This window comes from Cantharellus anzutake (genome assembly GCF_015039405.1).
Source record: "Cantharellus anzutake strain C23 chromosome Unknown EI90scaffold_8, whole genome shotgun sequence".
Classification (NCBI taxonomy): domain Eukaryota; kingdom Fungi; phylum Basidiomycota; class Agaricomycetes; order Cantharellales; family Hydnaceae; genus Cantharellus; species Cantharellus anzutake.
In genome coordinates, this window is record NW_024066958.1 from 418,486 (window position 1) to 441,937 (window position 23,452).

General features: G+C 48.9%; 11 protein-coding genes across 11 annotated transcripts; 2 read left to right on the forward strand and 9 right to left on the reverse strand.

Moving 5' to 3' along the window:
- Positions 1–154: 154 nt before the first annotated feature.
- On the reverse strand, positions 155–1,876 carry EI90DRAFT_3279555 (uncharacterized protein; the record flags this gene model as incomplete). The annotated part of the gene is made up of 7 exons (XM_039066687.1): positions 155–515; positions 563–725; positions 776–1,253; positions 1,385–1,460; positions 1,517–1,579; positions 1,650–1,792; positions 1,846–1,876. 7 exons carry the CDS (start codon positions 1,874–1,876, stop codon positions 249–251), a joined length of 1,221 nt encoding a protein of 406 aa, XP_038920197.1. The 3' UTR covers positions 155–248.
- A 126-nt stretch (positions 1,877–2,002) lies between these two features.
- EI90DRAFT_3041123 (nuclear protein DGCR14) lies at positions 2,003–3,853 on the reverse strand. Its single transcript, XM_039059067.1, has 4 exons — positions 3,106–3,853; positions 2,918–3,082; positions 2,609–2,866; positions 2,003–2,564 (listed from the first exon to the last, which is right to left on the reverse strand). The coding sequence occupies exons 1-4, from the start codon at positions 3,727–3,729 to the stop codon at positions 2,091–2,093; spliced, it is 1,521 nt and encodes a 506-aa protein (XP_038920198.1). The 5' UTR covers positions 3,730–3,853; the 3' UTR covers positions 2,003–2,090.
- Positions 3,771–4,573, forward strand: EI90DRAFT_3151797 (ribosomal protein S28e; the record flags this gene model as incomplete). Its single annotated transcript, XM_039065741.1, has 4 exons — positions 3,771–3,806; positions 3,901–3,987; positions 4,043–4,152; positions 4,208–4,573. 4 exons carry the CDS (start codon positions 3,771–3,773, stop codon positions 4,218–4,220), a joined length of 246 nt encoding a protein of 81 aa, XP_038920199.1. The 3' UTR covers positions 4,221–4,573.
- Positions 4,384–6,633, reverse strand: EI90DRAFT_3151798 (uncharacterized protein; the record flags this gene model as incomplete). Its single annotated transcript, XM_039065742.1, has 10 exons — positions 4,384–4,584; positions 4,643–4,737; positions 4,787–5,750; positions 5,806–5,860; positions 5,890–5,963; positions 6,018–6,029; positions 6,089–6,142; positions 6,190–6,417; positions 6,474–6,500; positions 6,559–6,633. 8 exons carry the CDS (start codon positions 6,631–6,633, stop codon positions 4,824–4,826), a joined length of 1,452 nt encoding a protein of 483 aa, XP_038920200.1. The 3' UTR covers positions 4,384–4,584; positions 4,643–4,737; positions 4,787–4,823.
- A 175-nt stretch (positions 6,634–6,808) lies between these two features.
- On the forward strand, positions 6,809–10,088 carry EI90DRAFT_3279558 (uncharacterized protein). The gene is made up of 10 exons (XM_039066688.1): positions 6,809–7,203; positions 7,263–7,298; positions 7,351–7,442; positions 7,498–7,546; positions 7,576–7,629; positions 7,694–7,762; positions 7,820–8,157; positions 8,216–8,442; positions 8,503–9,097; positions 9,153–10,088. Exons 1-10 carry the CDS (start codon positions 6,884–6,886, stop codon positions 9,935–9,937), a joined length of 2,565 nt encoding a protein of 854 aa, XP_038920201.1. The 5' UTR covers positions 6,809–6,883; the 3' UTR covers positions 9,938–10,088.
- A 1,073-nt stretch (positions 10,089–11,161) lies between these two features.
- EI90DRAFT_2523956 (uncharacterized protein) lies at positions 11,162–12,212 on the reverse strand. The gene is made up of 7 exons (XM_039053168.1): positions 12,085–12,212; positions 11,988–12,026; positions 11,827–11,859; positions 11,701–11,766; positions 11,609–11,641; positions 11,432–11,549; positions 11,162–11,374 (listed from the first exon to the last, which is right to left on the reverse strand). Exons 1-7 carry the CDS (start codon positions 12,127–12,129, stop codon positions 11,322–11,324), a joined length of 387 nt encoding a protein of 128 aa, XP_038920202.1. The 5' UTR covers positions 12,130–12,212; the 3' UTR covers positions 11,162–11,321.
- Positions 12,213–12,223: 11 nt separating this feature from the next.
- On the reverse strand, positions 12,224–12,969 carry EI90DRAFT_3041131 (uncharacterized protein; the record flags this gene model as incomplete). The annotated part of the gene is made up of 1 exon (XM_039059068.1): positions 12,224–12,969. A coding segment is annotated over exon 1 (253 nt), but the record flags the coding sequence as incomplete, so codon positions are not given.
- A 475-nt stretch (positions 12,970–13,444) lies between these two features.
- On the reverse strand, positions 13,445–14,679 carry EI90DRAFT_3279560 (uncharacterized protein; the record flags this gene model as incomplete). Its single annotated transcript, XM_039066689.1, has 4 exons — positions 13,445–14,082; positions 14,134–14,237; positions 14,292–14,366; positions 14,625–14,679. 4 exons carry the CDS (start codon positions 14,677–14,679, stop codon positions 13,852–13,854), a joined length of 465 nt encoding a protein of 154 aa, XP_038920204.1. The 3' UTR covers positions 13,445–13,851.
- An 826-nt stretch (positions 14,680–15,505) lies between these two features.
- Positions 15,506–16,105, reverse strand: EI90DRAFT_2524421 (DUF1748-domain-containing protein). Its single transcript, XM_039053169.1, has 3 exons — positions 15,973–16,105; positions 15,718–15,914; positions 15,506–15,653 (listed from the first exon to the last, which is right to left on the reverse strand). Exons 1-2 carry the CDS (start codon positions 16,056–16,058, stop codon positions 15,776–15,778), a joined length of 225 nt encoding a protein of 74 aa, XP_038920205.1. The 5' UTR covers positions 16,059–16,105; the 3' UTR covers positions 15,506–15,653; positions 15,718–15,775.
- A 1,873-nt stretch (positions 16,106–17,978) lies between these two features.
- Positions 17,979–19,355, reverse strand: EI90DRAFT_3118403 (uncharacterized protein; the record flags this gene model as incomplete). Its single annotated transcript, XM_039063100.1, has 8 exons — positions 17,979–18,219; positions 18,299–18,593; positions 18,640–18,672; positions 18,740–18,828; positions 18,880–18,951; positions 19,019–19,086; positions 19,154–19,215; positions 19,286–19,355. 8 exons carry the CDS (start codon positions 19,353–19,355, stop codon positions 17,979–17,981), a joined length of 930 nt encoding a protein of 309 aa, XP_038920206.1.
- A 1,007-nt stretch (positions 19,356–20,362) lies between these two features.
- EI90DRAFT_2524646 (uncharacterized protein) lies at positions 20,363–23,412 on the reverse strand. Its single transcript, XM_039053170.1, has 4 exons — positions 23,200–23,412; positions 22,935–23,138; positions 22,202–22,876; positions 20,363–22,099 (listed from the first exon to the last, which is right to left on the reverse strand). The coding sequence occupies exons 1-4, from the start codon at positions 23,282–23,284 to the stop codon at positions 20,433–20,435; spliced, it is 2,631 nt and encodes an 876-aa protein (XP_038920207.1). The 5' UTR covers positions 23,285–23,412; the 3' UTR covers positions 20,363–20,432.
- Positions 23,413–23,452: the final 40 nt, after the last annotated feature.

The window sequence follows — 23,452 nt, forward strand, 5'->3', positions numbered from 1 at the left end:
AAAGACACGCGAGATCGGACTATCTCGTATGGTGTAAAACGGTAAGCTCAAGTAATTGTAGAGATCCTGCAAGCATGAGTCAAGTTAGAACAGCTGGCGTTTAAAAGCACGATTGAAGCGTGTTCGCTTTCTGCCGAGGCGCTTGTTTGTCCGTGCGAAATTCTGTTCACTCTAGAAATTGGAGTAATTGGGAAGTAATAGCTGTATACATAAGTACCAGCTGACTACGCCCTAGGAAAGGACAAAGATTAAAGCATAAAGGATAAGGGGTTCTCCAAATAGCCTTTCAACGCTTGAAGGAACTTGGCATTAATAGCGCCATCCACGACGCGATGATCAGCGCTCAAGGTGGCTTTCATGATCTGTTTGGTCCCAAAGCCCTTTTCATTATCAACTGGCACGAGTGTTGGCACAACGGAGCCAAGTGCAAGGATAGCCGATTGAGGAGGGTTGATGATGGCTGTGAAGTGAGAGACACCCATCATACCCATATTGGAAATGGTGAACGAGCCACCCTAGGAGTACATTGGCAAAAAATTCACAAGCGGATCGCATCACTTACCTGATATTCATTAGGTTGTAACTTCCCATCACGCGCCTTTTTCGCTAGGGCTTTGGTTTCGGTGGATATGGTGGAGAGGCCTTTGCTACCAGCATCACGAATAATGGGAGTGATGAGACCTGTTGGAGTGGCCACAGCTACGCTGATATCGGCCCTGTGATATCTAGAAAACGCGAGTGAGTATTAGCAAATCTGAAATGTAAGAAAACTCACTGTCGAATCTTGTCATCAAGCCATGCGGAATTAACCTCTGGGACGTCACGAAGAGCTAAAGCAGTGGCCTTTACAATGAAGTCGTTCACGCTCAGTTTCGCCTTCGACTCTTCCTTAGAAAAGGACTGATTGAAGACCTCCCGCAGTTTAAGCGTGCGTCCCATATCGATATCGGTAGTAACATAGTAGTGAGGCAGATCCTGCTTAGACTTGGTAAGACGCTCGCCAATAGTCTTGCGCATGCTGGATAACGGAATATCGATGAATTCAGCCGGTTGGCCAGGCTGGGACACCACTGTTGATGATGAAACTGCAGTCGCGTCTGACGAGAGTTTATAGTTCTCAACGTCTGCCAAAATGATGCGGCCTTCTGGACCAGTACCCTTGACTTTACCCAGAGGAATACCACGCTCTAACGCCAATTTCTTGGCAACAGGGGAAGCAAAAATTCGGTCGCCCCTTGGAAGCTCCTCTTGGGCTGAGAGGATTTAGCCTCGGCGGGCTTCTTGGGCTCTGGTGCCGGCGAAGCAGGTGCAGGATCTTCCTTTGGTGTCGATTCCGATGGTGCCGAAGACCCCTGTTGAGTCTGAGCAGCAAACTCTGCCGCACCAGACAGATCATCACCCTCCTCCGCCAGAATAGCAATGGTTGTGCCGACTCTGATGTTTTTTGTTCCGTCACTGGACTACCAAAATTCAACCTAAGAATGTTCACACGTTGAAAACAACAGAGCACACATACAATGATTTTGGCAAGCACACCATCATCTTGGGCCTCGACATCAATAGTGGCTTTATCGGTTTCCTGGCGATTGGGGTGACAGTAAATGAGAGATAATTTGGTGTCAAGAAACAACAGTAAAATGGGGACGTACAATCTCGAGAATGACATCCCCGGCGCTAAAAGACTCTCCCTCCTGCTTCTTCCATTGCGTTATACCACCTTCTGTCATTGTCGGGCTCATTGCAGGCATGCTGAACTTAGACAATGCATGTCGGCGAGCTGATAGGTGGATTTCTGGAGACAGCGAGCGTCAGTGTTCGAAAATAACATGCAGGAATACAACACACGTCTCGACAGAATGCGTGCTAAGGATGCCATGGGAAGACCGTTGGCAATGTTTTTGGCAAATTCCCCAAGGACAGGAATTCTCGCGCTTGGGGTACATTTTCCCTCCACGTGACCAAACGCTGGGTTTACTTAGGTAGGAGTTGGCGAATTTATTCGTTTATTCGTTTAGGTAGGACTGACAGAGTCATTAATGAAAATAATGATAACATGGTGATCATACAGATGCGATGTGAATGTCGAAGGGCTACCGACGCCGAGTGTTACTCGTTACTGGGGTGTTCATCGGGCTCCAACCAACTTTCCGCAAATCAAGCTCCTTCCCCTGAGGCTGCGGGTGGGAAGATGACGGGTCCGACCGTGCAGTCGTCGCGTCCAATCCCAGCCCAACACCACTTTTTGTTCGCCCAAGGAGGTTCCGGGCGGCAGGACTTAACATATCAGTTTGAGCGACTCGTCGAGGTGTGAATGCGGGTGGGGGCATGTCTCCAGCTGCTTTGCGTTTGCGCGGAGTGGAAGAGGGGGCAGAAAGCAGGGTTGCCTTCTCACGCAACGACTTTGAAGCCTGAACGCCTAGGCGTCGACCCAATTCATCACGTTTAGATGGTTCCGGTACCTTGAAAGGCGAAGGAATGAAGGTCGACGGATCAAGATCATCCCCATTCTGAATGACTCGTGGAGTTCCAAGAAGAGTTCCCCATGTCATCAACTCCTTCATTGCCTCGGACCCATTTGTGCAGGTGAAGGGCTGGGAAGGGCAGATACAAGCCCGAAACCTTGCACTTTAGGTGTCTCACCTCCATCTTTGTGATAAGGAGTGCCCATGATCGCAGCAGCGACACGACTTCTAGTAGGACTCGGCGGTACGGACGAGGAAGGAACTTCTTCTGATTGTTCGGGAAGGCGAGTATTCGCGTGTCGAACCTCCTTCGGTGGCTCATTGCCGGTGGAAGGAGGAACCGAAGATGGAGGATGATATGGTGATGCATCTGCATCGGGGGTAAACATAAGCGAGTTTCGAGCCTGAGAGAATTCGTTAAACAAAACAACACACGAGATCTCAAGGCCAAATACCTTAAATCGCCAGCCTGGGACACTGGCTGAGCGCATATCCTTTCTCGGCGCCATCACGTCCACTGGCTTGTTTGGTTCGTCCCCCGATTGGTTGCCGTTCGCGCGGATGATGAGAGTGCCTGACGATGACTTAACATCCCCCCCGTCCTCTTCAGCTCCAGATGGCTCCCTCCCTCAATAGCTTCGACTTCCTTCCCCTCAATTTGCCGCTGGATCGTGGACGGCGCAACACTGTTCGTTAGCAATAACCTGTCTCGGCCTTCAATTTCCTTCACTTTGCTCTCATTAACTTTGCGCTCAGCGTCCCAAGCCCACCAGTACTTCTCTCTCCTCTTCTTATTCTCTTCATCCAATATATCAGTGAATGAAGCATTATCCTCAGAAGTGTATTTGGCTTGGAAGGCGTCGAGTGACAAATATGTATCAATGCGCAGTTTTTTCGAAGAACTAGATCCATCCTCTCTACGAGGCGTACGAAGTGGAGTATCAGATGGCCCTTGAGCGTACGGTGTGTCTTGGCCCCAAGAGCTACGAGCAACTGGTGTGGCCTTCAAGTCTACAAGGCGCTTAACAGTCTGTTCGATCCGATCTTGGTCTTGCGAGTCCAATGCAGACAGGTAGGAGTTAGTGGCATCTAGGTGGGCAAGAGAAGGGAAGAAGTCTCGAGCTATGATCTTCGACAAAGCAGATGTGTATTCATCTTCCTCCAAAACAACTTGCCGATTGAGCGAATATTGAGGTACATCTCCCGATGATGGGCCGGTAATAAGTGCTTTAGAGGAGGAAGGTGTTGTTGTGGGTGTTGAGGACATCGCCAGTCGCTTAGTTGCGACCCAGCGCGGAAGTCAGCGGGATGAATGGCAGTGCAGCTGTAGTTCGGCAAACTCCAGTAAAACTAACAACATTGACATCCAGATTGAAAAATGGTGCAGCTAGGGCTTACGCTTCATCTTGTTCATATGCTCAAATTCTTGGTGTAACAGGATGCCGCTTCTGCAAAGCAACCCGTCAAACTTGCCCGCGTCATTAAAGTTTTGGGCCGAACTGGCTCTCGCGGAGGTGTGACCCAGGTCTGTAGATTTTTGCTGCTCATCAGGTATCCGCAGGGCCTAATATCACCTACAGGTCCGTGTTGAGTTTATGGACGAAACGCAACGCTCTATCATTCGAAACGTCAAGGGTCCAGTTCGTGAGTCGGATGTCCTTGCCCTCTTGGAGTCTGAGCGTGAAGCTCGGTGCGTCCAGTGACTCGCTATACAGTAACAATATCCGCTGATCATAATTTTTTAGCCGACTGCGTTGATTTTCTTTTTCAACCCTGTGCTTCTATTGAGATTTGCATATTGAAGAGTTTGACCTATGTTCCGCTATCAATCTCACATGTGAATGAAGCGCCTTCACGTTGACTCCACGTCGAACAAGCCTTGGTATGAAAGCTCAGACCGTGACCACGTACAAATCAGAGTGAAAACACGACATAGGACAAACATCTATGATCATTGTATCTGCGAGGGGATATCATCTTCTATGGACAAGCACATCGGTGGTAGGAGGACAGACAGCTAAAGATACAGTCGTTGTGGCTGCAGGGATGCAAAACGCAGCTTAGGGATGCAAACTGGGAGGCGAGGAGAAACGCATCTGCGGAGCAACATGAATAATAACAACTACCAAACGGAGTTAACCCCTGATTTGGATATGTCTCACCGACAGAAGGGTACTCACCACTTCTATTGAGGGAATGGGACAAGCCAGCAGGTCGCTCTGTGCGCAACTAACGGAGGCTTATGCCCAGAAAAGGAATCAACATAAAACGGTTCCTTTGGAACGTGTGTTAGCCCGGAAACTAGAGGGCATGAGTGAACTTACACTCTATGCAGTAAATATATACCAACGAAGCAGGAGATCAAAGGCTATTGGCTTGGTGCTCCAGGGTATTAAGGTTCAGGTGGAGTCCCAATATCGGTGCTCCTCCAGCCGCCGTGCCAGCGGGGATGGGAGGCGCAGGCGGACTTTCAAGGTGCAATCGGACTAACACAGCTTCTAACGCGGCTACGGACGCAGGTGAAAACTCCACCGTGCGAGCATGGTTGCGGACAGACTCGAATAAGACCGTCATTCGATTCCAGCGAGCCTGATCAGGAGAGACCGAGGCTGGGGTCGAAACACCTTGTAAAGGTATGTTCGAGTGGCGGAGTGAGTGAAGGAGCGCGGAGTGAGACTGGGCGGAAGGAGGGGTAGGGAGCTGTGACTGAGGCTGCCCGATGCTATTTGAGTGCATGCGTGGAGTTGGAGGATGAGAGAGAGGTGGCTGTCTATGATGGAAAGCGGCAGGCGAGGTGTGCACTGGTGTGTGAGATGGTGTATGAGGTTGAGGTTGGTGGGTCTGCCTAACTGGAGATGTCGGAATATGAGAATATGGACGGAGGACGGTTCCATGTGGTCCGCTCAACCCGAGAGCACTCGTCATCAACGAATCGTTCATAGGGGAAGGTAACAACGTATGGTCGCTGAGATTTGCACTATCATCAACGGTGGCACCTCCCATAGACTCAGTTACGTGGTTAGTTTCTGTCATAGTGTCGGAGGGAGATGGCTCATCTTCGCCATCACTCGGCTTCCCCTCGGGATTAGCTTCTTCCGAATCACCAGTACGGCGTCGTTTCTTGGATTCAGCCTTCGCAAGGGCCATAGCTTTCCGCCCCCTTCGAGTGAAAGGGATATTGGCTTCTCCGATTTCATGCGAATGATTGGGATTGTAAGATGCGCGGACTTCGTCGGTTCCATAATAAGTCTTGAAAGATATGGACGCGGGGCATCCTTCCCCCTCAATCTAGTATTCATCCCGGATTCAAAACCGCCGGCGCCGCCGGAAGAAACTTGCTCACCTTGCGCGAGGGAACTTTCCGTTGGCGTTCGGGGTGTTTCTTGATGTACTTTTTCCTGCCGGCTCGGACATGGCGGGCGCACACCAGCTTCGTGTGCTCTTTGAATCGTGGGGGATGGCCTTGGACTGGTGCATATCACCTTTCACGAATTCAATGCACTAGATAATAATAATCGGAAGCAATTCGCATGAGGCCCAAGGCTCGGTAAATACCTTGGATTCTTCCTAATCGAGATCGAGTCAGCGAAGTGCCTGATGGCAAAAAATGGGTGAGAGGACTTCACTTCTTGAAGGCGCCATGCATTGAAGGTAGCCATATTCACAAAAACAAGAGTGTACTGAAGCCAACGTCAGCGGGGTTGACAAAAAGAACAATCCAACACACCCCTTCCTCAGAATCCCCGGCACCATAAGGAGGCTTTGGATGCTGTCCATGTTGGGGGGAAGCCGACGGAGTAGACGGATGTCCTTGAGGGCTGTATACGTCGGCTTGGGGCTGAGTTGGTGTCGTTTGTAGCTGATGCACATGATGTTGTGGCTGGATTTGCTGATGTTGCTGCTCATGAGGGTCGTGAGGGTCGTGCGGCTGTGCGTGCTGGCTTAGCTGGAGGAACTAGAATAATGTTTCCCGTTGGTCCAAAAAGATGGAGGCATGTGCCTGTTACTAACATCTAGATATGTGCTGGGATCGCTGGCCTGGCAAGGGGGGGGCCTGGTCAAAATACACAATTGCAATATGTGCGAGGAAACCTACCGAGTTGACTGGGACAGAAACATATTGAGCATGGCGAGAGGACGGTACGTTCACGCGATACTGCGCATAGGCCATGCAGAGTGCTGTCCACCAGCACGGCTGGACGTGCACTTGATGTCGAGCTCTGTCGAAGGGCGACCAAAAGCTGTCACGCCACCCTTGTCACGCCACCACTCGTCACATCACGTCACGAGTCCCTCGTTGAAAGCGCTAATCATATTCAATCACAGAAATTTCCGAACACCTTCTTTGATTCAAAGGCTCGGCCGCCACCAGGGCCCCATCGTGCCACCGTGAAGGCGTATATCGCTAGCCGCTAGTCGTGATGGCTCCAAGTCTCAGAGCAAGACTGCATCACATCGTTAGATTCAACTCACTCAACGTCACTCTGCTCACGGTTCTTGTGTATCTTGCAATATTCATTACGGTTGAGTGGCAAGATGTCCCGAAAGGCCCCTCTAAGAATACTGGAGACATTAGCTTTAATGAGGCTCTTTTTGATCTCCAAGCTATTACCTCCAGACCACACCCATATAACTCCCATGACAATGACCGTGTTCGGGGCTATCTCTTGACCCGCGTTCAGAATATAACCGCTGGACACGATCGCGCTGAAGTCGTAGATGATCTGGTTTCCAATGCGACGTAAGCATCAGGTACAGCAAATTGATGCCGAGGCAAAACCTTACATTCTGCTTTCCCAGTTATGGCTCTGCATCTCAAATTGTGTACCACGAAAGGTATAAGCCCCTTTCGCCTTACATACTCCCCAGTTTACACCAATCTCCACAGTCTTAATGTTCTCGCCCGGATTGAAGGCACTGCGCCAGCTTTGGATGGGGTGCTGTTCTCCGCGCATTTCGACAGCGTATCCACTGGTTATGGTACGATGTCCCGACAGCCGTTGAGATCATGGATTTTCTCACGGGAGTACATTAGGTGCCACGGATGATGGAATGGGGGTGGCTACACTGCTTCAATTACTCAAGTATTTTGTCAAGCATCCCCCCGCCGAAGCGTTGTATTTAACATCAACAACGGGGAGGAAGATTGGCTCAACGGTGCTCATGTGTGAGTAAATTCACCAGATCTCAGCCTGTCTTGCCTTAGACGATGGAAGCTCATGACGTCACAGTTTCCTGGAACATCCCTTTGCTCGTCGCATTGCCACGTTCCTGAACCTGGAAGGCGCAGGATCTGGAGGGTGTGTAATTTCCACGAATGCCCAAGCGGTCATATCAACTCAAGTATTTCCTTGCAGTCGTCCTTTACTCTTCCGGTCTTCCAATGCTAAGGTCACGAAAGCATTTAAAGCAGCACCCCACCCGCATGGAAACACAATTTCAGACGACGGCTTCAAGCGTGGCTTGGTCAGGTCAGGCACTGATTATTCCGTCTACGAAGCTTCTGGAATGCGTGGTTTGGATTTGGCATTTTATAAACCACGAAGCCAGTACCACACCAAATGGGATAGTGTGTCGAATCTTAATGGTGCTGCATCGCTGTGGGCCATGATGGAGTCGGCATTAGCTACAGCTCATGCACTGGCAAATGACGCATCTACCACCGAGAGTGATGAACCCTCCGTTTACTTTGATGGTAAGATTCAATTTTCCCCCTTCATAGACTAATATCTGACTGGAATCGTCTGGCGAAGTGCTCGGGGAAGCGCTGGTGGTGCTTACAAGAAACACAGCTTTTATCATCAATCTTCTGATATTGATTCTTGGACCAATATTCGTTCTCATCCTAGGGGCATTCACTAAAGCCCAAGGCAAATTATTTCTGTCCTGGCGAGGATGGATGCGCTTTCCAGTTGCGTTCATTTCCACTGGCACCTTGGTCATTGGGTTGAGTACGCTTATAATTCACTTCAACCCATTTGTATGTTCTCGTTCGCCCCCGCAGATTCCTACTTAAATACTTAGCCTCACACCTCTCTAGATCATCTACGGCTCGGTTCGCACCGTTCTCTGGTCATTAGTGGCTTTTGCATTCCTAGTTCACTATGGAGTCCTACGAACAGGGGAACGATTGAGACCCGTGGAGTCGCAAAGGCTCATTATACTCATCGAACTCTATGTGCTCTGGTGGTTTGCTCTCCTCTTTGATACTGTCATGCTTCGCAGCCGTGAAATAGGCGCGCTCTACCCTATCCTTTTCTTCCATGGAGGAGCGCTATTGGCGCTACTAGCTGGTCTTCTTGAAGCTCTGCTTCTATCACGCAAGACACCACAGGAAGACCTGCCAAGTGACCCGGACGACCCAAACGCAGTCACTGAGACGCTTTTGGAGCGACCAGAAAACCATGAAAATGAGCATGCGGAAGGGCTGTCTGAGCGTACACCATTGCTAGCTGAGATAAGACGCAAAGTCGTGGGACTCAAGAGTGAACAGGACGAGAAAGAAGCTGGTGGACTTTGGATTTCGCAATATGTTTTGTCTATACCATTCCCGGTGCTCTTTGCAGCCCAGACCGCATTGTTCGCAATGTACAGTCTGCATCAAACCCTTGCTGACGGTGCCGCGCCAACCACAGGTATGGATTCGCCTGTTCAACATTCTCACATAGTAACTCATGACACTCATAACAGTTTACGCGTTCGCTGCTATCTTCAGCATCATGATGGTCCTACCGCTGGCTCCATTCATACACCGTATTCATTGCAAACCTATTCTTCTCCTTGCTCTCTTCTTCGTTATTATAACCCTCTACAACATACTAACCTTCCCCTTCAGCTCCTCTGCACCATTCAAAGTTTACTTCAAGCAAACACTGGACATTGAAACAAACACCAATCACGTTTATTTACGTGGCGCTCGTCGCTACCTCGAGCACCCAGTGGTCGACTCCATTCCTTCTTCACACAGCCAAGAGGTAATATGCGAACAAAGCTTTGTTCGTCTACCACTTTGGTCTTGTCGTTGGTCGGGCATACCTCCCAACGTCACTCAATCCGGAAACAAACCCTTCACTTTCGCCGCGAAGCGTCTATCCAACCGCAGTGAAGCACGATTCAAAATCAAAGGTCTGAATACTCGTGCATGCCGCATTTATTTCGACAAACCCATCAAGTATGTTCACGTCCACGGCGCATCGCAAAACGGGACGCTCCAACAAGGATATGAGCCTGATCCGCAAGGCGCAACCATCGTCAAGTTGTGGAGTCGTACCTGGGACAAGGAGTTTGTAGCTGATGTTGGATTCGGCCAGGACGGTGCAGAATTGAGGACAGGTAGAGTTGCATGCGAATACTCGGAGAACTTGAGCGAAAGAATCCCCGCATTGGAAGAAATCGGAGTCTTTCTACCTGAGTGGGCTGCAGTAACTAAGCTCGATGATGGCCTGGTTGAAGCCTACCACAAGTTTGAAGTGTAAAATTCGTTGGTTCTATCGTATCCTCGAAAAAGTTATTCAATTTTAGTTGCTTGTTTAGTTTTGATTGGGAACAAACGTTCATTTGCCACTTGTAATTTACAGTACAATAAGGCGTAACAGACTCCTAATATAAACTATGTCCAAGAAAGTGGGGAGCCATCGAGCAAGAATCAGACCCGTTATACGACGCATGTTATACGACGCATGGCTGTCGCGCAATTACACATCATCCCAACCACCTTCAGAAAGCTTGTACGAAGCCTCGCTTTCTGGCTGATCAGGACTGTCAACTAGTTTCGCTACACGTTCTTCAGCCCGTCCTGAAGTGCATTTCGAAGAAGGGGGTCAGTGGTTAAAGGTATAGAGGACTAAAGGTACCTTTGCGAAGGAAGAGTCGAGAATGGGAAGCGTGTGAGAGGATGTGACCACCAATCGGTTTCACTGCCCAGGGGTGTCAGACGATATCCAAGAAATCAGATCATCCAAAATTGTTGCGTCCTTACGTGCTGCTCCACCAGAAAACACCATGGTCGCACCAGGGTCAGCTGTAAAGAAAAATTAGAAATTTCACGCCCGCCGATGTGGGGAGACGCGCACCTTGCACTTGATTAGTGAGTAGTACGGCAATCTATACAAGAAATGTCAATTCCAACCATAGCGGCTCATGCTTAACCCGCACATTGAACTCTTCGGTAAGCTTCGAAAGGCGTGTCAACATCTTTGATAGAGTCAATTGTACTACGCCGTACTCAATACTGAAACAGACGCACTTGTGCCAACTACGTTGTCATAAGAATGGATGAGTGTGTTGGAGGGCGAAGCCTGGAGTATTCACTCACCTTCTGTTGCCTCTCGCTCAGCTCTCCTCTCCCAGAATAGTCAACTCGAAATAATGCCATAATACTGTCAACAATCTGGAGTTCGCCGTGGGACGCCTGTCCGCTTTGCTACCGGAGATAATCATACCAGAAGCTTATACGTCTTCTCCTCTGCAAATCGGTTTGCGCATTCCTGGATCAACTCGTACTGATTCTCGCTGTTGTAAGCACGCGCTACAACATCCATGAAATGGGCAGGGTACAGAGGTCTAAAGGGAAGTAAATACCATAAAGAATATTCTCTAAGGCCGCCTCCCCATCAATACCGAATCGATCCGCGATGGCGCGAATGCGGTCCGGCCGGAAAGTTCCCTCAGTGTCAATATACGCAACCTACAGAAGTGAAAGAGAAGCAAATAGGGAAACCACTCCACAATGTCAAACCTTTCCGCCGCACCACCCATCTCTTCTGGAAGTTGCGCAATCACAGACAAAGTGTGAGAAAGTTGAGTTTTTCCAGTTCTGAACTCCCCATAAACTGAAGAACCGATTATGAGAGAGATACATCAGGCATGGGCTGTATGCAAACCCTCAGAGATAGACTGGGATTGTAGCCCCCCTACAGGTGCAAGCAGAATCAATGGGGCTGCATCAGGAACGGGAGCACCAGACGAACCGCCGAGCATTGCGTCGACTGACTTGCTCCCCGTACTCAAGCAGAAGACCCTTCGCCTGCTTTCAGAGACTTGTACACCAGTTTGGAATGGAGAGCCCAGGACTTTGTGAACCGCTTCCTTTGTGGAGTCTCAGATTTTCAATGGTAGCGCAAAGACCCTAGTCAAGGAGACAATACCTTTATCTTATCCACTTTGGCTTCAGACAGACCCTGCACATAGACGTACTACTTGTGAGAATGCGTGATAGAGTTGTCGGACACGCCCCCACCTTTAGCTTCAAAAGATTACGTTTAGAAGTCATATGAACCGAGGATACGGTGTTAAGAGATGCTGCCTATCGAAAAATAAAGCTCGGTTCCCCGTTAGAAGAGCCCAACGTGGAAGAACGACGCGCCTTCAATTTGTTTATATCTTGTGCGTTAATTCCCTGCAAAGATTGGAGTCAGATAAAATCATCCACCCTCTTGGGACGCGTTAGACGCGTCTCAGGGTAGCGATAGCACATTACAGCTTTCGCAGAATGCGCTGGATGGCGGAAGAGGAGAAATCGCGCACATGAGCCTGCAACTCATCAACATTGATGAAAGTAACTTCCTGAACGAATAAGGCAGCTTCAGCGGGAAATAGCGTAGGTATCTATGCAGTTTCTCACATCGACTTCCGTTTCTTCTGTGGAAATAGACGCGTCTTGGGGCATTAGAGTAGGGACTAGCTGACAACTTGGTGGTAGAATGAATATTGAGGCTGGATCGGGAATTGATGCACATGTGATTCACTGGGACCGTGAGAATCTCCGTCAACCGAGGTGTCACCTTTCTTTGCTTGGCGCCGAGGCATTCCTCAGGTACTCCCAACCACATTACCAAGGAATCAATGGTATAGGCCCCCTAACGGAAAAATGTACGTTTGTCGAGTGGGACGATAGTAGATTCGGATGCACCGTGATTCATCCCACATACTAGCATGTGCGGAACATCACGGAAATCGGACACAAGGCCCCCTATTTCAGAGACTCATGGAGACTCACGGGGACTCTCAGAGCACCTGGGAGCACCTGGGAGGTTCTCGTGATTTGAATTATACCAAGGAGTAGCACGTACAATGAGATCGGATACTTTTCGGGTTTTCGGACTTTCCCAAGGCTAGAATGAGAGTAATGGAATGACCAGGGAAATATCTCTCGCTCTGAAATGAACCCTGAAGCATGGATCTTATACTGGCCTTTCCTTCCACACGTCTGCTGACTCTGTTTCCCCATGAGAACATAATGCTACGTTTATGACAAAGTCACTCGCCTCGCACTTTCTAGCCTCCTCATTCACTGGACTTTGGTGGCTTGGCGTTGCACCTGTCGCACTGGCGTAGCAAATCTCGCCCAGATTGCTTTCACCCGCCTCACATCAGTTGCGTCTATGTACACAAACAACCAAACACCACTCTCATTTGAAGATCGATTATCCCCCAGATCCTTTGGCCCTCTTGTATGTTCCATTACCTTGCGCAAGTATCCTTCTGAGCGGTGTCACAGTCCCGTGAGGTTTGAGCACTGAAAGAGGGCAGATATCTCGACGACTATCTCATTGTACAAATACCTACCTGTCCCCTCCTGAAATACAAAACGATCTACCTTGCACAGTGAAACTGTTCACTGACTCGAATAACAATGGTTCATCACCCTCAGAGGATCTTCTGACACTCTCTGAGTCCAACGATGCTGCTTTAAACCTCATGCACCACATCGCCTCTCACGTCATTGGTCCGCACATTATGGCTTCATCTGTAACACTACATCTTTCCACGTCAAGCATGTCAGCAGATCCTTTGCCCATATATCTAACGAACACAGCTTCGGTTCTTAACCGGCCAACACAATCAGGTCCTTTGATTCTCCTGTGATGTTCCCTTGCTGGACATTCAAATTTGGAATAGCAGCTCAAACGCTTTCACTGACTTCGGCTCTATTGCCACTCACTAGTTCATATCTTACTCAGGCAATCAGGATGATCAATTGAGTCATTTACTCATTCACGGAGAGTCGAGAGCTACAAACCTCAGTTACAATGGATGTTTCCTTGTTGTACAAGCAAAATGATACCGCTGAACGCAACACCATCCTCCCTCATGGCTCAAAATTCGAATCTTCGTTTGATTTCCACCTCTCCTTCATCGTTTGACCCACAACAAATAAAAGAATTTGGATAGCCAGTGAGACCGTGAAGACTCCACTAGATGAACACCCCAAACATGCCAAGATCGAAGCCAATCACATCCACTGTTGAGACTCACAAAGAGTTAAACCGGAAGATCCATAGCCCGATTCTGCAGCGTAACGAGAAATGCCCTGGCGTTGTGCAATGTTAGAAATTCTGATTAGTGCACGTGGAGAGGCGTTAACATCGTAGAGACGCGAGAAGGGAAACTAGAGGTCGTCAATATCGACGTCTCCACCATCTTCACCGAAATCAAAGGTGCATTCTCCGTCTTCCTCACCAAACTGATCAGTTTCATTGATCTTGGCATTTTCTGGCAGTTCGCCGTAGGCTTTGAGATTACGAGCTTCATCAGCGGTGTATTTGACGATCACATCTGCCTTGTCGTCCTGAAAATCACGCAGCGACAGTAATATGATATCCCCTTGATTGATCCACACCTGACGTAGGTAGCGTAAGTACCCGTCATGCAGTGCTTAGTGATTCCTCACCTTCTTGCGCATCTTCCCTCGGATGTGAGCTAATCGTTTCTCGCCATCAAAGCACTGCGCTTCGAGACGTCCATTGCCAAGCATCTTTATCACTTGGGCATATTCTATCGCGAAAAGTCGTGCCTTGTTTATCTAACGGAGGGCGCACAAACGCGCACCTTGTCCATCCTCTTTAAAAACAAGCTCGCGTTTGTCATCATCGTTCTCGTTCTTTCCTCGTCTGCGATTTTTCCCTCCTTTCCCCTTGTTCTTTAGAAAGATGAGAACGGGAGAAGATCCATCGCGCATGGAGATCTGCACTAACCTTGGGCATGACACCTGCTGGCTCTTGGATAAGGGGTGAAGTCTAAGGTGTGGTTATGGTCACGTGATATTTTAAAAAAATATCAAAAAAATAAATAAAAAACAAGTGGTTAAAAAAAGTGCGGGATTATCTTGGGCTTTTCTCATGCATCAGAAGAATCTCAGAAATCCACCTGGCTGAAATTTACCTATAGAGTAATCGTGCAAAGTTTTGAAACCGATCGGCACAGAGGAAAGGCACATTTTTGCAATTTTTGAAGCCAGAAAGTCCGATGCCAATGCCATTCAAGTTTGAAGAGAAATTGTTGAGTTATAAAGTAATATGGTAAAACGCAACTTGAGCATGCCAAAATTCAAGCGAAAAGGATCACATTTGGGGCTCAACTTTCGGGGTGGGCGCCAAAAAAAACAGGTCACGTGCCAGGTCTTACCGACCTCAAACCTCTTGCAACTAATCTTTTGTCCAATCGGCCTCTTAACCATTCACAAGGGGCAATCGTTCCACTTCCTAGTCTCCTAAATGCCGGGGGATAGAGCTTCTTGGAAGCACCCCAAGAAAAAGATCGCTTCCCCCAAACCCAATGGCGTATCAGGGCTCGTATGACTCATCAGAATATGTGGTCCATGATTCAGAGCCCTCAAAATTAAGGAAGTGGCTAAATAGCAGTTTGACATGTGGCGATACCTTCATCCTGATGATAAGGACATACCGAGGGTTAGGGTCTTTACCAGGATATGGATCTCGATGGAGAGGGGTATCAGTTCAGATAGCTAGAAAGTACCGTAGGGAGGATGGCGAGGCCAGAGATCCAGGCGTGTTTGCTTATTGTAAGCGTCACCGGATCATGCCAATAATAGAATGAAAAACGTGGTTCACTCTTACGCCGTTCGATCCAGCCAGAGAGCCGCAACCGCCGCGACCACATATGTCACCCAGCAAGCTACCTGACTCTACACACCCCAAGGATACAACTTACCTGATCACACCAACCTAATACCTTTGTATCGCCGATTCCCTCATGTACGCAACGGTGTATAGAGCTAGAATAGCCACAACAACAATTAACAATGCACATATATTTGGGTTTTGCCTCTCATACAAGGCCCCAATTGCCCATTGGCACTCTTAAATTGCGAACAACACTCAGTCGTCTTCCTTTGACATTATATCGCGAGGGGAACACAGGGTGGTGGGGTTCTACGTCAGCCAGATCATGCTTTTCGTTATATGTGAAAAGGATTAATCATCTGAACGAGCGATAACACTGGGAGCACTCTCACAAATAACACACAAAGCGCCCTGGCTTCAAGTATCGACAGATACCGGGTCCAATTCTAGTTATCGAGAGGTTGATCTCTTCCAGTACGCGCTGTTAATAGCAGCAGCCTGGACTACATCGAAAACGGTCTCGCCGACTCCTAAAAACTTGTCCGCGATAGACTTTACGTTGGGCTCAGTAATGAGTGATGTCTGCGGCCTGGAGAAACAGGTAAGTGAGCTGGTACTTGGACCAAATCTTACGGAAAATAACTCACTCAAAACCACTCGAACGTTTCACACCAGCAATCACTGTAGATAGTAGAATACCATCGATGGTATAATGAACAAGTTTTCCAAGCATGGCTCGCTCAATAAGACAAACAATAAGATGTGTTGGGCCACGGAGAATTAACACGTGCTTCACAAGTCTCCCGTGGGAAAATCCCCCTCGAAATGTTTAGCTTGAGTTTTGGTTTCTATTTTCGCCGCTTCGTCTGGCCCAGGTCATGCCAGCAGTGTTATTCTGCTCTCTTTCAAATCTCATGTTAGAGGCGAAAAGTCCTAGAGGGGTTCGGATGGTCAGACGCTCTTGACCGCCCATGCCTATGCATATGCACCTCAACTCCCGCTTCTTAATGTTTTGGACGTTCCTCTGTGGGCAGCGTTTACCATCAAGGTTTCTCCGATTTCGGAATTTCTCTGTCAGATGCTGCGGTGACATTTCTTCACATCCAACCAACTGGCTCCAGTGCACCCTTGCTTCGGTGGAATGCTACACTATCCAATTGAGATGACATATGTGTGGCGAGGGGCGCTTCAGCGTTGGAAGTTCCTTCCCTCACATCAGTCTTCTCGAAACAGCGGGGGGGCTCATTGCGCACTAAAATCTTCGTGCAGTTTCTAAACCTTTGCGTGATTTATGCTCTCATTCGTATATCAGCTACTAAACACCTTCTCCAAGATGATTCCTTGTCATTTCTGCGACACTTAGTCAACAATGCCATCATGGTCTACCAACGACGAGATACGGACTACCTTCTCGCTTCCCCTCTGCTCGTACTTTGATTGCATTCACGAAAGCGCTCCAGTGGAGTTGATACCACGGCTGAAATCGTTCATATACTGTGATTTTCTTACCAGAATCCGAGCTTGATATTTGATCTATACTCAGCCCAGGTTACTGGGTCAACGAAGAGGTGCTGTGCTCCTGGCGAAGATTGAGCCAAGCCATTCACAAATCCCGCATTCCACAAAGTCTATTTTGGTTCACTGTAACTATTGATATCGTCCTCCCCCTGCTGCCAACTTATAAAGTGGCATTCCGAAATGCATTGCTGGCAATCGCGCCTCGCGCTGGTGTATCCATGAACGTCAAAGAAGGTAGCATTTGCCGTTCGGTGTTACTTCTTTGTGACGGTATGTCTCTTCATCTCTGCCACGATGTCTATTCAAAGCGAAATAGACTCAGTTCGTGCATCCCATCCCGTTCCGTTCCATTCACCATTCGGCTAAGATGACTCTAGGACTATCCTGAAGAATTTAAGAGCACCCCACTTTACACTGCCCGCCGTCCTCGATCTAATTCCCCCTCTCGCTTCATCCCGGGAAAGTTCGAGGTTCTGAGGATCTTTAACAGTGCGAGGATCGATTCGGTATGTGGCCACTCCGATACCACGTACGACGTTACCCATTGCCTTCTCCCTCTCATCTCTGAAGCCGATGTCGCATTCCCCAATGCCGCTCCACCTTCAGGACGTTGGCAATCACGCAGTGGCTGCCGCGACGGATGAGAACTGTTTGTCTCGTCGAGTGGAGTCTCGTCGCCTGTCGACAATGTGGAGCATAAGATTCTCTACGCGCTCTCGCATCCAGCTGAGGCAGGTCAACTTGTACATATACAATCACTGTCGCGCGATCGCGCAAGGATGTTTGGATGCATGGAGTACTTTAGTGTGAACAACTCACTGTACTGGTGCGAACTAACGATTCATGTGTCCCGACTGTAATCACCTTTCCGAGGATTTCAGGAGAAAAAAAAATAGAAAAATGACGATTGGCACATTGATCAAACTAGTCACAAATTGCAAAAATTAAAGTAGAATGCAAACCATAATAAATACATCGAGTTGGCGAACAACAAGAACAGGAAGCTTGCAGGCGATCGATCGATCTCAGACACTTTACGGGGGGGGCATGTATGTATGTATGTATGTCCCTTTCACACACAAAGTCCCCCCCGGGAAAAACAGCCAAACCACACACAGATTCAACGAATCCGCCCTCACATCATCATGAACACAGCAAAAAGGAAGCCAGAAATGGCACCAACGAAGCTCACGGCAGTGCTCTTGTGTGCTGCACCCTTAGACTTGGTGCTGGTGGTCGAGGCGCTCGAGACAGGCTTCGTTCCCGGTAAAGTAGACGTGAGAGTCTTAGTGTCGACGGGCGAAGTAGAGAGCGGGGTAACGGTAGCGGTACCGACTTCCACAGTGAAATAAGAACCGGCAATTGGAGAACTCAAGCTAAATCATATATATATATCGCCCCGTCAGCCGAGGAAGTTTTATGACACACCCCAAGGTGAACAAAACATCAACTTACCCGGCTTCGCTAACGTAGCGCGTCAAACTAAAAAAGAAAAAGAAAAGGTTTAGAGTTAAAGGACGAGACCGGGATAGAGAAAAAAAAATCAGAAGGTAGCCTACTTGAACAGTTGGACACCAGTGTTGGGTTTGGGGGTCGAAGGGCCACGAACGTAGCTGGTTGAGGGTACAACAGGAGAGTGTACCGATGAGGACCACTTCCAGAAGCAGGGTAGGGTCCGGCGTAGGGAGAATAGTAGCATTTCCAGAGCTAGTCAAGGTGCCGTTACTACCGATTTCTAGAAGATTGATCTCTGTCAGACAGGATAGTTTGAACGTATGTATCTTGGCGTATCTCACCAACATCGTTCGAGAGCCAGTGAACGTTGTAGCCTATGAAAACAATGATCTGAATTAAAAAAAAAAAAACCTATCACGGCACCCAACGAATAAGACTCACCATTAGGATTGCTCGATCCAACATAGTTCAAGTCTACCATCAAAATAGTATACTTTGTAGAAGAACTAACGAACGCGCCAAGCTCAAAACTTTGTGGAAAAAAAAAAAAACAGACAGGCCAACAGAGCCCCCAAACTTACGTGTTGGACGTCTCGACATTGATGACAGGTTGGTGAGAAGTGTTATCCCTAGCGATAGGCTGTCCAACAGAGCTAAAAGGGCGCGAATCGAAATCAGCAACCCAAACCCCAAAACCCGTAGACAGGAACGACGACGAACATCACTCCAACGGTGGACGTGAAATCAACTACAAGCAGCGCGGAAGGGTCAAACGACGGTGGTCCATCCTAAAACGGCAGGTCTTAAGTACAACAACCTCCAAAAAACGAAACCCACGCGTCGAAATCCACGTACAGGAACGATGTGCGCATTAATGAACTGCTGTTTAACAACAGCAAGCGCCAACGAATCAGGCGCTTGTTCCCAAAAAGAAAAAAAATCCGTTGGCACGCGTACGTCGCAAATTCGATCTATCCTTCCACTCACCGGTAGCACGGACGAGGGTTGCAACAGCTACAACCCAAAGAGCAGAGACGGTAACGGTAAAGGAGCGCATCTTTTTTAAAAAAAAGAAAATTCGTAAGGAGTGTGGGGGGGGTGTTGTTTTATACGTTGATGGTTGGAAGAGAAGAAAAACGATCAGGTTCGAATGGATCCAGCCGGTGGCAGTGCAATGCCAAGCACAAATTCAAACAACGCCGCGCGCGCGGGGGGCTTCCAATCGGCTCTTCCAAACGTCGACCAGCAAAATCCATGCGAATGGGGTTGGGTTAAGCCAGGGTTAAGCGCTCAGTATAAGAAACGTGGATGTACGTAGAATTAAGCGGTTCGGACTATCAACATCATGGTATATGTGTGGCCATTGCGGCGCTAGCGCGCTAGGGTAATTACCAGCCTCTATTGGAATACTAGAATCCAGCGAAAAACAAAACAAAAAAAAAAACACTGCATGGCCCGCAAGCGTTTTCGGTAGCATTGGTACAAGTCCCATCCGAAAAATTCAAAATTCTGAAATTGCAACAACATCCAAGGAAGAAGAAGCCTAGCTAGACTCGACTGTTACTAGCTCCAACTGCACCCCCACTGGCAGCGCGATTTCGGATCTTGTGTTGATGGGCGCTGTTAATTTTTTTTTCACCCCCACTGCATGCCGCTCAATCGATCACGCGTCGAAGCGGGTATGTACAGAAACCAGGTGCTACGGGTCTCTTTTGAAGCTCCATCCTATCTTCTATAGCCACTCAGCTCAGCCTCTCACTTTCTTCTCGTTTCGCTTCCAACACCTTGCTTGGCGGCCCCCCGCAATATATATACACCCTGTTTCCCAGTCTACAGGGCATGTATATGTATGGGTGAAGGCCGGCCGCGCTTTGTACAAGTACAACAAGAAGATGGGGGGGAGAGACGATAAGAAACTACTTAGTTTATCTAACCCCGTAGTTCGAAACTGCGAGACTGTCGAGTATCTTCGCAAGTCGAATCAAAAGAGTTAGTACCAATTACTATCAGAAACAGAGTAAACAAACAAAGTGCGGAAGGTACACTAAAAAGAGTACAGAAAGTAATGACCAAAAAAAAGAAAAAAAAAAGAAAAGAATAAAGTATAAACCAAAGGGATAACTAGTTCACACCCTCACAGGACGAAGTAAAGGAAGGGGAAATCTCGAACTATCAGCATTCCTCCTCCTAGAACCCGAAACCTCCAAATCACTCTCCTCATCCTCATCCTCCCCATCCTCCCCTCTTCCTCCAGCTCATCCGCATCCTCATTGACCTCACTTCTAACCGACTCCTCATCCTCGTCATCCGATCCATGCATCGCAATGTCCTCATCACTGTTGTACCCTACATAAGCACGACCAGGGCGAAGTCCACCAGACCTTGAACGAGCACCATTCGGGGTCGAGGAGGAAGGACTCGACGAACGAATCTCACTACCTCGACTACGCTGCTGTTGCTGTTGTTCATACGCTTTCTGAATCGACTTGAGATGATTAACAGGAACAAGCTCTCGATGTCGTCGAGCAAAATCTTCATTGATCCAGATAAACAGACGTCGGATGAGTTGTAAATGTTTGTGTTTCTCTTCTTGAGACGTCGGCATCCCGGAAGAGGATGAAGAGCCGCATGCTGCGGATGACGCGGTAGAGGGACGCGAAGCAATATTGATACGGTTGATGTCGCTCGCAAGACGATCGACGGTGTGAGGACGGGAAGGAAGAGGATCGAATAACAAAGTCCGAACGCTTGGAAGCGTAATCTTCCCAGTCTCTGTGGGAGTTAACAACACGTCTTGATGTGGGGTACAAGGTCGGGAAGTCGTATCGGAACGAAGATCGTCGCCGCTTTCGAAGGGGTGTGTTTCGGTACCCTTCGACGACGAGGTAGAATGCGATGAAATGGAAGGAGCTCGTCGTCGAATCTCGGGAAGTTTAAGGGAGTGATCAGGATAGCTTGATGGCAATTCCAACCCGCAGGAGGTGCGCTGGGCGAGCACAGACGCTGGCCCAGAAGCCATGATCCTTGGCTCCACAGGTCGTACCCTGCCAATTTTAGCGTTTCCTTGGGCATCATCCAGGTTCATAGCACAACCACCATCAGCAGATGATGATGAGGATGATGAGGATAAAGCCGTAGAACCGGGGGTACGGAGGGCAGGGTTCAAGCTTTGCAGTTTTGGGACTTGCCGTAAAACAGGCTTAGGCGCAACAATCTCCATCCCCATCTTCGGTACGTGCTGATTGAACGTGTCATTAGCCGCACGTAAGCGCACATCATTGTTTTGCCCAAGAATTTCATCTAATGAATATTCGGGTAAGATCGGAACACCAACGTTTGGCGCATGGCCGAACTGCCCTGTGGATGAATCGAAGGGTAAACCCAAATCGAAAGGGCCGGCGCCAGGAATATGGTAGTTTCTGCTCTGCTGAGTGGAGAAAGGTTGCGGGGATGGAGATACAGGTGCCGATATTGAGGCTGATACGGCTGATGGTGAGGAAGACGAGGAAGAGACTGATCCCGAGAAAGCGGTAGCACTTGTCGCCCGAGGAGAAACGTTAACGTGAGCACCGGTATTCGACGGACCGATTTGAGCGGTGGATGACATGTGAACTCTTTGAGGGGAAGGTGATGACCGACGAGAGCGTTTACGATCATGTACGATCGGCCTAGGCGCACGCTTGGCGGAAGAAGATGCACTGGTGTCTGTTCCAGAAGACGGAGGCCTGTTGTTGCTCTCGACGTTTGGAATATCGGAAAACCCAAAATGAGTGTTGAGTGGGTTCAATGGACCTTGCTGACCTTGAGGGAAGGATAGAGATGAAGGAAAAGTAGAGGGCAAGCCCGACAAAGGATTAAATTCCGCAGCTCCAGTGGCGCTATTTTGATGATAACTCTGCTGACCGTGTTGCCCGAACGCCGGCAGACCAGTCAACGCCGCAATTGAACTCAGATCCATATAAGGTGTTGATCCCGCTCCTCCGTTCGCGTGTTGACCATGCTGACTCATCGTTGCCGCCGCCGCCGCCGCAGCAGCCAGAGCACTTTGGTACGCTGCAGGACTCACCATACCCAACGCTCCCAAGGCACCAAGACCGTTAAATCCGTTCATCCCGTTCATTCCATTCATCCCGTTGTTCAAGGCCGCGAACCCCGGAAAGGCCCCTAAGCCAAGGCCGGCCATTCCAAGACCGAACCCACCTAACGCGCTGATCGGAAAGCCTAGTCCATAAGAACCAAAACTTGGCATGCCAGCCATAGTATTGTTGAAACCATTCGGGGATGATTGTGTACCATCCACGTTGCCAGTGGCGTTGTTCGTATTGGCGGCGTTCGCGCTGGCACTGATTTGCTCAGAAAGCCTAACTAAGAATGCGTTCACCATCGCTAGTTCCTCAAGGTTAGTCGGAACGACCCCAGGGTTGAAAACGGGTGGCTGAGGTAGGTCGAAGCCGCCTGATGGGACTTGGTTGGGCACATGATTCGACCCAGGATTGCTACTGAGAAGCGCGGCATGTTGTACCTGAGTCTGAAATATTTGTGCGAAATTAGAAAGGGCAGAGAGGCGCTCGATCATCGCTGTGTTCAGGATGTGTCAATGAAGCATAAAATTCGGGCCGGGGAGTTATGGACTCACGAGCATCATACGTGGGTGAGAATTTTCTTCGCTTCATATCATGGAAAAAGTCTTCCACCACAACGTTATCGTGCGATCTCTTCGCACCCCCTTTAAAGTGAGGACCTTCATCAGAAGAATAGAGATGGGAAGGGTCATGATTCCAACTGCGAGAGTGCCGACTTTCCGGATAGTTAGTGTCCAGGAAAGCGTCGTGTGCAGAGTCTGCAAATAGCGTCAGAAGTTGTAAGATTACGGAGAGAGAGAAGACATCGAGTGCACTCACCTGGCGACGGCGCCTTGTGCTCTCCCGGGCTTGACGGGGTCCCCGAACCCCCTCGACGATCATCACGACAATGGTCATCCTCCATGTGGGGATACCGCTGGAGATGCTCATTGGCCCGAGCAACAGATGCAGGATAGTTCCTATTGGCTCCGGAGACGGCAGAAGTAGCGCCGGCGCGGGTCTTGAGGGAAAATGTTGGATCAGAGACAGTGATAGCTTTTGAGTGTTTATGCTGAGCGTGATGTTCCTCGGT